General features: G+C 45.7%; 1 protein-coding gene across 2 annotated transcripts in view; it reads right to left on the bottom strand.

The window, feature by feature from the left end:
- Positions 1-13,357, bottom strand: part of LOC138489348 (zinc finger protein 586-like) — a 64,232-nt gene that overhangs the window by 28,315 nt on the left and 22,560 nt on the right. For both annotated transcript variants that reach the window (XM_069617067.1, XM_069617066.1), the window contains exon 5: positions 5,201-5,314. In XM_069617067.1, coding sequence (XP_069473168.1) covers positions 5,201-5,314 — 114 coding nt within the window. The remainder of the gene's footprint in view (positions 1-5,200; positions 5,315-13,357) is intronic.

The raw sequence follows: 13,357 nt of genomic DNA, 5'->3' as shown, positions 1-13,357 counted from the left end.
CGCACCCAAACTAGTGTTCCTCTCCCTGGCTCTTTGATTCCAGAAGCAACTGCAGGGGAAGTGCAACCAGCTTCGAGAGGATGTCCAGGTGCCTTACTTTGGAGTTGATTGGTCCCACCAACTCAAGGGGAGAAGTCGTCCTTGCAGGGTTTCGCTAGTCGAAACGAAAGTGGAGTTTCAGCACAGCAGCAGGGTTTCACCGGGCAAACCAACAGTTCAGGAGTTGCAGCAGGCTTCTTCAAGTTCTTCTTTGGATTCCATCATCCAGTGGTCGACTCTGCCTTCCAAGCCAAAAAGCCTCACCTTTTTATGCATGTTTCTCCCATTCATTCCAGCCTAGCTGCCAGTCAAACAGCAGGGTGGCTGTAGCCAGCCGGCCAATCACCTAAGAGTGCATTCCTGTCTCCTAGGAGATTAAGCACAGGGAGTTTCAGTCACCTCTCTCAATTCCTGCCCCCACGAGACACCCTGGAGCCAGAGGCGGGATTTACTCATGAATCCCACCAATAACTAAATGAACAAAGGGACCAACCCTGGTTTGGCGTGCATAGTAAATCTCAAGAAGGACCTTTCCACAGAGAAATGGCAAAAAAAGAAGACTGGGCCATTTTGACAAAAGTGGCAACCAAGGATGCTTTACTGCAGCTGCGAACGCAGCCCGCGGTAAAGGCACACCACAGTAATAAAAAGTAAACCACTGCCACCAGCCATTAATCGTAGAAAGGGCAACATAAAAATGTTACATGAGAAGCTAGACAAAGGGGATACTATGTAACCCCTCCAGCACCCTATTGTAAGATAGTGTGTGCTGGGTCTAGAAAGTTACAATGGTCAGTAAAGTCAATTTCACTTTACTGCTCTTGGAAATAGTAGTTATCCAAGAGAAAGGTATTTAAAACTTTGGGGAAATCTGAAAGACTTCCCTGTGCCACTGCACTGGAGGTGCAGTGTGACACAATGTAAAAAGATGCCTATGGAGTTTGTCAGACTCCAAAAACCAAAAGAAACACAGTTTTCAAATTGCATTAAAATACATGAGAGGGTGGGGAAAAAGGGTCTCACTCTCTCCAGGTAAAAATGAAAAAGTCCTAGAGTCCAGTAAAAGAGCTGGGGGTCTCTAAAGGTAGAGAGGAATTAGCACATTTCTGAGAATTCTCCCTAACATAAGGTCACCTTCCCACTCCATGACCAGGTCTAATATGATATGAGGTGGAACCCTATACCTACCATAGACCTAGTCATCAGGCATCCCAAAAAGGCTGGTCCTGGGTAGAAAAATGCGGGCCCTGGCCCTCCTCCTCCCTTCGCCTCCTCCTGCTCCTCCTCCTCCTCTTCCCCCTCCTGCGGTGTCCCACAATCACTGCTGCGAGAAATGGTACATTCATCGTAGCTTTATACACGCGTAGGTTGTCCGCGTGGCATTGTTATGCATTTGTTTTGGTGCGCAGTGATGCTTACGCCTGCTTTTGCGTGACGTAAGCATTTCCAGATTTGAGCGTCTTTTCCCATGCGCCGGAGGGCCCTGTTCAATTCCATGAATACGTGTTAGCGCATGTATGGTCTTTGCAAGGATTTAACTGTGGTACTTCCCTCGTTACGCCCACATGTTTGCTTGTTCCCATTCCACGTGTTCTGCCCCCTTTTTAGGTGACTGCGCAAGACAGTACGCCCCTTCGCTAGGAGTCGTGCGCAAGGCTTTTGTAGTGTCGCACTGATGTGTTGGACCCGTGCAGATTCCTTGCAATTCTCTGGTAAGCCCTGCACATTGTGTTCCATGAATTGACAAACGGTGCTTGCGCACGCAAGTCCCCCTTTTTCGGTGCAAATAATTCCATGAATCGGGCCCTTACTGTCAATGAGCTCCTATGTGTACAACATGTGGAGGGCTTATGTTTGTTGAGACGAGGTTTCAGTGGTGTGTGCGCGTTGGTGATCTCAGGATGTGGTCTAATGTGCAGAGCTGCATGTTGACATTCAACAAGGGGTCTGAAGTAGATGCCAAAGTGATGAGGTTTCCCTCCATGGGAAAGGTCTTGAACAAACGTGGTGTTGTCTTGGTCGGTTTGGGCAGGTGTGAACTGTACAGGCTAAAGCTAGTGGGAGGACAGGGGTGACATAAGGGCTGGAGAGGTGGTGAATATCAGGTGGAGTGTGATGCATTTGTTGTAGTTTGCTTCTGTGACAAGTTGCTTGATGTCCATGGTGTCAAGCTGTTGAATAGATTCTCTCATTTTCCTGTTGGTTTGCAGACAGGTTGTGGTCTCTGAGGAAGACGTTTGTTGTGTCAATGCTGTCATGAGGAGGTCTCCGACATCAAAAGAAGGACTTTGTATGGGGTGCTGTTAGAACTCGATCAATCTCTTTCTCTCTCGAGCTTGCTCGCTCGCAAGATCCGCCCAAGCTGTTGATGACAGTAACATGACCAGAAAAAAGGGAGAAGGTGGGGTGCGCTTTTTTAGGCTTAAAAAGCAGAACGAGAGCAGGCGCAAACGAGGGACTTCCTGCAGTTGGAAATGGCCTGATATTTGAAGATCTATATTGTCATCTCATGTGTTCAGCTGGAACTTAACCATCAGAATGAGGGCTCATTGTACCACCTCCAGTGGCGGGTCTTAGGGACTCAGAAAGGCACTGAGGTGGGGGAGGGCTAGGGGGGTACTGTTAATCTAACATACCTTGTAAAGGATAAAAGGACCAGGCTAAAGGGTCTACACACCAGCATTTGTTATTTTAAATTCATTAGTGTTTGTTCTAACAATTGCACAGGTTTTGGAACACTACCAATCAGTGGTCATCATGGAAAATGAAATGGTGCCTTGGTGTACAAAGAAGAAACAACATCTGTTTAATTTGAGCAAAACCCTTTTCATTCCGAATTGACATTTTGAGACACAAAATGGTGTAAATACACAGCACAACATTCTAGTTAAAAAAAAAAGGAAATTATTCATAATGAGTACAATTTTCTAATTTTTCCAACACTTCTAATTATTACTTTCAGTTTATATGCTAGTCTAACTGAGCAAAGTACATATCAAAACCTAGAATAGCCAAACAAATGATTTACTTTTCTGATAGGTTATCATTCCATGATGGCACGTCTGGTACATGCCTATTGTGCACTTACAAATATGAAGGGTCGGGGGCAAGCCACAGAAGACCTGTGGAGAAGAGGTGCAGGCCATGGGTGAAAGAAATGAAGGAAGAACAGGCTTGCCAGCTTAAGTGGGATTGAAAAGGCAGGCCTACAGGATGCGGTTGGTGGTTTCCAATGGAGGTTGATGTGCACGTTGTTCAGCGACCACCATAACTTCCAGGAACAACACACTGGTGAAGGAGGGAGCACAAGACCTTACAGAAAAGTGATTGCTGAAGATTAGGGCGTTCACTGTCAAATATTGGGCCTAGATGAGCGAAAAGAAGGATCAGCTGTGGTCGGTGGTTGCCGGTGATGCAGGGCTCCCATGTCATCCCATTGCAAAGATTTTGGATTGGTCCTACAGAGACCAAAGGGAAGAACAAATGTTGAATACATCCTTGCAGAGTGCCATCAGAGAGTAGCCAGCCATGTAAGAGCCATCAGTGAGGCAGATTTAGCAGTGTGGTTGCAGAGACAGAACAGGCCTCTGAAGCTTCCCAGAGAGGAGAGAAGGAGCCAGTATGCTGCTCTGATTATCTGCAATGTGTGTGCGGTCGGTTCAGCACAGACAGTGTTCAATTCCTGACAGCATAGAGGCTCCCACTTCTGGATCCAGCAATACAGGAATGGTCCAGAGCTTCAGGGAGATTAGGTCTTTGATTAGGAGCAGCAATACAGTTGTTCTGATCAGATCAGTTGGAAGAGTGGCGGAGGCATCTCCTTCTGGTCTGCTTTGGAGAGGCAGAGCTTTGCCGTTGGGATTCATTGGAGCATCAGAGGATGCTAGTGCAGAGCTATGATCTTTCCTCGAGCAGCAGACTTTCTGGAGTGTAAGTAGAGAGTTCCACCTGTAGACAAGGTGAGTGGGCAAGAGGGGTCTGCTTTACTCTCCCTTGGATGGCAGTGATTTAACCTAGCACCAAATCGCACCCGGGCATCAATCAAACAGAGGGGAGGGAAGCCAATGGCCGGCCAGCCATCCCTCCCTCCCTCCCTCCAAGCACACACAGGAATGAATCCTCACAATTGCAGACCGGCATCTGCATATGCCAGTCAGAACTGGTCTCAGGCTTACTACAGTCACACGTCCTCTGACCATGCATCAAGTGGCCAAAGATAAACAATCCGAAGAGAATCTTGTGCAATAGAGGAGATGGGTTACACAAAACCCAGTCGTGTGAAAAGGACTCCATCATGTGCAACCATATTACACAGGCAAAAACCGGTTATATGCGGCTTTACCAACCACAATTACAAAGTGGTAAACTTCATTGCAGACGAAATACCCCAAAACTCTGAAATATTTATTTAATTTGGGAAGGGGGGGCAAACCTGTTTTTGTACCCTTATAACGCCACCCCAACCCCATTTTAACCCCTTTACCTCCACTATCCTTTATTTAATATTTGCATTGTTTTTCTGTATTATGGTCCACTCTGATATTGACCACTCTAATATTTTAGATGCATTGACTGGATACCAAAAAACACACCATCAGCCTAGCCACAAACTAGCTGAGGGTGTATATTCTGTGTGACATTATGGGGTATCCCAGCATTTGGAGTCATAATACAAAGCCAAACTCTCAGTCGGGATTCGAAAGAAGCTTGGCTGGGTGGAGAAAAAAAATCCCAAAACCCAGTAAGCCAGCAAAAAGGGCTACCTCATCAGGCACATATTGTGCTTTCTACCCAAGACAGAGCACCCCAAACTGTAGTAGGTCCGGTCATACAGCATCACAAAAATTAAGTGCCCTCCTACAGTGCCACCAGCAGGGAGTGATCAGTTACCACTGCAAGCAGAAAATGTAGGCCCATTGAGGGCCTACTGCCAGTGAAAAGGATGGCAGAAACACTTGACTGGTCCTCACCATTACAGAGTTGGTTAACAACACAAAATTGTTGTTATCCTGAGGTCTGCACAATTTTACTTTGCCTTGTTGTTGTGTGATGGACGTTTGAGTCTATAAAAACCAAGTATTGCGAATTTTGGCGCAAAGAGGAAGAAAGTGCATTTAATAAACAATTAAAACAAGTGCAGATATCACCCCCTGTTCTTTACCTGTGCTGGGATAATCATTTCCTTCTCTTCCTTCTGGTATCAGCGGATTCTTCCAGTACAGGTTTTCTTCTCTGTTTAAGCTGAATAACGTCTCTTGATTGCTGATGCCATCACCTGTGGTAAAAAGACAAAGCTACATGATTCCCAGGACTGGCAATCATTTCTTGTCTACATGTAAAGATCACGTTCGACTCCCCCTATCCGCCATCGCCATATGGCAGATCTCGGACACCCATTGTTAGGGGGTTTTACTAAAGTTATGGTCTGTGACAGAACTTAGAAAAGCCCACCTTGGGTGAACAGTGTTAGGACAGTTTTCTAAAGTCCTTCATAAAACCATACACAATGTGTTTTGAGGCACAACAAGACAAGAGGGTGGGGGAACAGGGAGGACAACACAAAAAATCCTGCTAGGCCCTGTAACATTCAGAACTTTCAAGTGCAGTAAGAGAAGTGCAAGGGAGAGGGGAGGGAGATGGGTAGTGCGGTCAGGGCAGAAAAGAAAAGCGAATGCCAGGGGAAGCTAGGTGGACAGAGATAGGGGAAAAACAGAACAGCAAATTAAAAAAAACATCTAAAAATGTGGTCCTTAGTATACGTCTAATGCCTCTAGAACCTTCATACGGAATTTGAAGACTCACGCCACCGGTTAGATCGTTGAACAAGCCAGGGCAGCCTGGCAGTACAATGAGGACAGATCTTTGCCCTGGGGAAACAGGAGCGATTAACCAGCCCGAAATCTTCCTGCTAGGGAGGAAAGGAAGTCAGGTTCCGAGAGAGAATGTAATGAAACCGTTTCCTCCCTTGAATTCTCAGTTTATTCACTCGGATAACCATTGAGGAGCAAGAAAGGAACCTGGAGCAGGTGAATGGTGGCACACAGAGGAACAAAGATGAGCCGTCTCTGGCTACTAAGTCGGATTGGGTTGGCTCTATAATGAAACCGCGTGAGGAGAGGTTTCAAACTTTGGCCCAAAAAAGAATGGTGGTAGAAAGAAAAAAAAAAAAAAAGAAAAAAAAAAAAGAAGAAATGCACTATAAGAACCCCCCGATTTTTCAGCCAGTACAGGCTAACAATGCAATATGCTGAAGAGAAGTTAGCAAAGTAAAAGAAATTTAAAAAAAAGAGTCAATAACCATATCTTTGGAGCGCTGATCCCAGGCGAATGACAGCAGGATACTGAACAGGAGGAACGTAATGATCTCATTCCATCACATCACATGCCCCCACTGCACTCAACCTCGGATGATATCTCAGCAGTGGAGTTTGTCAAGGAAACAAGAATGGATTGGGTGGTGTTACATGTAAGATCAGACATAATATAAAAAATCTGTGGGAGGCTGCCTCAATGTTTTGGTCATTGGGGTTTGAACTAATACAGGAGCTAAATGGTCTGGGGAGCCTGCGTCCAAGTTAAGGGAAGTGCAGAGGGAGGTGCCATCAACAAATTCAAAAAGTTTAAAAGGGTGTGAAATCACCCGTAGGCCCGACTAACCAAGTTAATGTGACCGGAGCGAGTGCTCAAAGTAATCTGGCCAAAAAGGCTGCCCCTTTGAAAATCACCTTCTCCAGGGTGAAAAGAGGGCAGGATGGTGGAATACGCCAACTCCCACAGCTCGGACACACCTAGTGGTGAAGACTGGGCATGGATCTAGAAAGCCTTAGCAGCTCCAAAAGATCATTAGTGAAAGGCTGCTTACGTGAAGACTGTGCTTCAAATAGGCTCTTGGAACACATGGTTATATACCCACCTCCTCAATAAGGAGGATTTGGATTGGTCAATATTGGACATTATAGGTCTTCAAGAAACTTGGTTGAGTGAGATATCGCATTCCTAAATCCAGCGGAAAAGGGCCACAGTGGTAGGCATTTTTCGGGCCTGCTGATAGTTGTAGAAATGGTTCTGGGAATGAAAATCCTGAAACATTGCACTCCTAACCCTTGGACTCAAATGTGGACAATGGAGAGCGTTCATGAAGAAACATCCTTGGCATCAACTATCGTTCTCCTTGATTTGTATTGGAATTTGGAAAAAGTAGGCCAGGATGTATTTATGGGCTGTGTGCTGGATGGGATAGATCAGGCCAGAGCAAACTACGTAGACCCCTACATTATACCCTGTGGGGACCTGAACATCAGGTGAATTGGCTGAGAAGAGTGCCCCAAGAAATATCTAGGCGAGTCACACACTACAAAGGGGTTGGGTGCCAAGGTGTGGTTGCAAGAGATGGGAGCTAGGGAATTATGTATGCTTAACAACTCCGAAGGGGACATCCCTGCAAAATTTACTTGGAAAGGTGGTCAATCTAAGGCCACGCTAGTTTATTTTTTTTTGTTTCAGGTAATGTTCAGCAGGGGGTCAAGTCACTGGTGGTTGTGGATACGGAATCCAGTGATCACTTGCTCCTTAAGTTCTGCTGTGTAGGTGCGTTAAGGGAAAAGCGGGAGGGAAACCACTTGGAAGTTCAGGTCTCACAAGGCAGAAATAGGCTGCGTATGAATGCCCAGGATGTAACAGAGGCAACTATGAATTGAAAAGCTTGGCGGGAAATAAATGACACAAATCTAAACTATACTCCCTTGCTTATTAAATACCAACAAGTTGAACGAAGAGGGGGTAAAACCAGAGTTTATCTGGAAAAACACGGGTTTAGCACAACTAGTGGAAGAGCGCAAGAAGTACAGAGCAAACATGAAAGCCTTAAATTATATTCCTCGGGTCAACCTAGCTCAAAATACGAAAAAGCACAGGCAGCAATACAAAAATTGGCTGCAGAGCTTCAGAGCAGAGCGCATGCAAGAAGAAGGAGAGGGTATGCTCAAAGTGCTCTGTAAGAAGAACTTGAGGCTAACGTGGGAATGGATTAATAAGGTGCCTACCCCTCAGGACGAGCAACAATGGGTCGACCATTTTGGATCCCTCTTTTCTGTTCAGGGTGTCATGAATCTGAACAACTACCAGCTGATCCCCACCCCCTGGGCCTGGGACCTGGATAAACAGGATATCCTGCATTTAATCTTCAGTCGAATAGTATCTTAAAACAAGCTCTGATAGAGTGGACAGAATTTGCATACACGCTATTCTGTTAAATCATGAAATAAATTAAAAAAAGCTCCCCCTCCTGGAAAAAGGCAGCCATCATACCTATTTTCTAAAAGGACGTAACAACGGACCCCAAGAACTATCGTCCGATTGCTTTACTGGACAAGAAAAATGTTCCCCTCCATTATACTAAAACATTGGTCAAATTGGACATTCGAATCAGGCCACTAAGACCCCCACCAAACGGGATTTGTTAAGGGTATAGGTACCTCTTTGAATCTTTTCCTGTTGAGCCTGCTCAAACTCCAGACCACCAAAGAAACATAATTGTATATAGCATTTGTGGATCTGGAACAAGGTTTACTTGTATTCCTTTTCCCCGTTTTACCTTCTGAGTCCGGGACAAAGCAGTCTGTACCTGCAGACTCTTCTTCTAGTCGCAGCTTCTTCCACTCTGTTACGCACAGGGAGCTTTCTCTGCATCTCCTGGGTCTTCGCTCTCTCTCTGCCTCTTCTCTGTCATTTGTTGGTCATTTGTTGGTCTTACATCCCTTTCCAGCCTCCTCATTGCAGTCCATTGGAGGCTTGAAATTAAAGGGATATCTTCCATTTCTTGTTGTTCATAATATAACTTCACGTTATCATGATTTTGATAAGTTTGGTGCATTGTAAAGGTCCATAGAAGCCATCACATTGACAGTGTCAACAGGGAAAAATGGAGCAAGTTGAGGGAATGGAAATGTCCATCGCACATTATTGAGGCAGGGACTAAGATTCAAGTCCAATTGAATCTACAGGGGCTTTTGTCTGAATCAATTAAGATCAATCAGATCTTAAAGCAAGGCTGCTCTTAGGCCCTCATCCTCTTTAATTTGTATATCTCGAACTTGGCATTGAGCCAAAATCTGGTATGGGCGTTCCCTCCAAAGATCAATGGGACCCCAATACCATGGATCATATGTGTGGACGACCTGATCTTGATAGATAAAGTTCCTATAGGCTTGAACGGTGATTAGAGGCCCTCCAAGTGTATATGAACCAGAACGATATGAGAGTTAATGTTAAAAAAATGTTTTCAATGGTTTTGAATAATGGGCGAAAGGAAAACCCCAAATTTAAATGGATTTTGGGAAAAGAACCCTTGGAATGTATTAGCTCCATTGTATATCTGGGAGTGTGCGCCAACCAGAACTTGGCTGAAGCCCCTTGGGCTAACCTATTAAGATCAAAGGTTAAAAATCTGTCTGTGAATAGACAAGGAGCAGACAGCATGCGCAAAACCCTGCACATACTGAGCTCAAATGAAGTGAAATCTGACGGTGCCCTTCTCCTGTCTCTAGACACGGAGAAGGCGTTTGACAGGGTGAGCTGGGCCTTCATGGAGGGGGTTCTGTCGTCCTTCGGGATGGGACCCAGGTGGCGGGGATGGATGACGGCCCTTTACTCCGCCCTTCCGCTAAAGTGGTGGTCAATGGAGGAGATTCAGAGTCCTTTCCCTTAGAGAGAGGCACAAGACAGGGATGCCCACTGTCTCCCCTCATATACGCCCTGGTGATGGAACTTTGGGCTATAGCAATCAGTACTAACGATCAGATCCAGGTTGTTAAAATAGGGGGAACTGACTACAAAATAACCCTGTTTGCCGACGATGTCCTCCTGTATCCCTCTAAACCATCCCAATCAGTCCCAGAGGTGTTGAATAGTCTAGGGCGATATGGTTCCCTGGCAGGCTATAAGGTCAACGTAGATAAATCAGTGGCTTTCCCGGCAGGCCAGCTCAACGAGACCGAGAGACAATACATCAATAACGTTCCGTTCTGTAAACAAACAGAGGGACTCTCGCACCTGGGGATCCAAATCCCATCACACCTAGAGGATCTCTTTAAGGTAAACTACCCGCCCCTATGGAGGTCGATCAAACACGACCTGGGACGCTGGTCAAAATACGGCCTCTCATGGATGGCTCGCCTCAACTCCATCAAAATGGTAATCCTCCCCAAATTCTTATATCTGTTTCTGCTGCCAACCCAGGTACCAAACTCATTTCTCCTAGAGATCAAGCGGGCCCTTCTCCGCTATCTATGGGCCGGTAAACCCCACAGGATTGCTTATGACACTCTCACAAGACCCAAGGATGAGAGTGGAGTTAATTTCCCAGATCTAAACACTTATTATAAGGAGTCACAATTATGCGTCCTTGTTGATCATTTGACGACTGGCCCAAAGAAACAATGGGTAACATTGGATAACACACTCTTCTCGCCGGTCACATTGGACGAGTGGGTCGTCCAATGTGATGGGTCCCCAAGACATCTATTCCGAGAAGGGTTTTAAAACATCCAGTGTTGGGAGTGCTGTGGTCTATTTGGAAGGAAGGGGGTTACCTAAGATGGCTCACAACGTGGCCCTCAACTTTGAGCTGCATCTGGGCTCCCCCACTTTGGGAAGGGATCAACGAACCACTAGCCTTCCAGCAATGGTACGAGGTGGGTCTTTGTAGGGCCGGACAGCTTTGGGTGGATGGGGTGTTTATATCTCTAGGTGACCTGAAGGATGCCCTGGGCCTCCCTAACCTCTCCCCCTTTCGATACCTACAGCTTAAGGGTGCCCTTACCGAGAGCAGATGGGGTGACACACTTAGGCGGGACCTAACCGATTTTCAGAAATTACTCATAACACACAAAGGATCCAAGGGGGCGATATCGCGGCTTTATAGCTTTTTTGTTGTTCTCTACCCCATGGGACCACCCATCTTCCCAAGTACAATGGGGGAAGGACTTAGGCACCCCATAACGAAAAAAAGATGGACCAAGATTTGTAGGCAGGCACACCGTTCCACAAGTGCACCCCAATACCGCCACCAGGCCCTGAAGTTGATACACAGATGGCACTGCCCCCCACAGAGGATAGCCAGAATGAGAAAAGGTTATGACCCCCACTGCTGGAAATGCCACGTTGAAAAGGGGGATTTTGTCCATATGTGGTGGAAGTGCCAGGTGGCACAGACCTACTGGAGTGAGGTCCTGTCATGGATAAGAGGAGTAGACGGAATGGTGAGAACTCTGTCCCCCTGGCTGGTGTTGTTCGGCATTGAGTTTGAGGGGGGGGCCCCCAGGTGAAACACGACCACATGTTGCAGGTCATGCTAGTCGCGGATAGATGCTGCTGGGCCCAAAAATGGAAATCACCCGGACCTCCTGGGGAGGGGGAGTGGGTAGCGAAAACACGGGCAATCTATGATATGGAGTATCTAACCCACCTGATCGATGAATCCAAATCTAACATCGAGGCCCTATGGCTTTGATAAATATGGGAAAATAGCCTGAGGCACAAGTAATCGGCTCAGACGGTCCTCTTGATGGGAACAATACTATCGGGGCAACCCCTTGGAGCGGGAAGAGATCGATTGTTACAGGAAATGTGACTTTTATATGTTGGACCTTGAGCACCGTCTTTCTTTCGGAAGCGACCCTATGCTCGCATTGCATCTTCAGATGATGTGCTGGACCCTGTTGTTTTTATCGACTATTAAACCATGGCATCGGATGGGGGGGCGGGTGTGGGAGGTGGGGTGAGGGGGCAGGGGTTGTTGTGAACTCACTTTGATATATATCAATGTTTGCATTATTTTTTGAATTATGTCATAATTGTAAAACTCCAATAAAACCAAATTTTCAACAAAAACAAAATGATCCTGCATCAGCGATTTGAAAAATTCTCCATGATCACCCTGATAACCTTTTACAATCAGAAAATCTATCCTATTCTCTCATATGGGCGAAGGCCGGTTTAAATTTACTGTGGCAAATATGGGAAATTTTGGAGGGCGTTTTCTGAAAGCAAGTCTGCAGCTTCCGAGAAGCCTACTGATGGCCTGTATTAGATTAGAATTAGGACTACAATCCTAACCTGGTTTAGGAAATCCCTTATGGCCCATACTGCCCCCCAACTGAACATCTTGGGAGATAGTTTGATGGTGGCAAGAGCTGGTTCATTTAGCTATTGGAAAGATAAATGCGCTGGCTGTTTGGTAGAAATAAAACACCTCTGCAGAGCTTTTGATATCCATTTGATGTTGCGCTCTGAAACACTTGTGTACAAGTGCAATACAAATAAAATATATCATCCATCATATCAATCCCATGGCTGTGAAAAAGAAGCTGCAGCAACAGGATTGGATACTGACGCAGCAGAAAAGGAACCAGCTATACTTGATTAAAGACTATACGGCTGAATGTAGGGCGTTAAGTGATGCTTAGTATTTCAGGAAGTTTCTGTGCCCTTCAATTAGAGGATATTTGATGAGAATGCACCTGAATCTCTATCATACCAAAGCAGTATGGAACCGGAACCGGAAACGCTGAAACATCTCATCACATTGTGTGTTGGACACTCAACACACAGAACATACTATTTGGGAACTTTTACTGGAAAGGCAACCACGCTATAAGGGGACGAGTGGTGGTTGCAGATTTTACTGGGCGATAATCATTTATTGTAGTTGTGAAGTTTTTTAATGGACTCTTTAGGGAGAATTTGGTGTGACCTAGTATCGGAGAAGAGTTGCTAGAGAAAACGTAATGGGAAATGTTTGGGACTAATGCTTGTATGGAGTTTGTTACAACATGGATCATGTTAATAAGTGTTCATTTGTTGAAGGTTTGTAATAAACTATTAAAACAAAACATAAATACAGAAATAAAATGTCAGCAATACACAAAAGGAGCAGACTAGAACCTCCTGGAGTTGAAGAGAAACCACTAGAAACATGCAAGTAAGAATGAATGCCTGCACGCTGGTGAGGAGAGATCCCAAACTATCCAACCCAACGCATTTCCTGTGGTTAGGATCAATCTAAAAATGACCGTCCAGCACTATTCCATGTTGCAAAGGTGCCCTAAGTGAGACAGATACAATCAGGCGACAGTCCCGAGCCTGCGATGCCCAATGAGGCAAAAACTTGGCTGGGGTTGCCTGTGGTCTCATGCAGAAGGGATATGACCTAGCAACTTGGACTTTACTTTCGCTGCCCAGAGCAAATGCCTGTGGTTTGGATAAATTCAAAACGTTGCCATCACTAGACAGTCGTGTATACTTACTCTAAATGGCACAG

Source organism: Ambystoma mexicanum, chromosome 9, assembly GCF_040938575.1.
Source record: "Ambystoma mexicanum isolate Mex_15411 chromosome 9, UKY_AmexF1_1, whole genome shotgun sequence".
In the NCBI taxonomy this organism is placed as follows: domain Eukaryota; kingdom Metazoa; phylum Chordata; class Amphibia; order Caudata; family Ambystomatidae; genus Ambystoma; species Ambystoma mexicanum.
The sequence above is the reverse complement of the archived record's forward strand: the minus strand, read 5'-3'. Positions and strand labels throughout refer to the sequence as shown.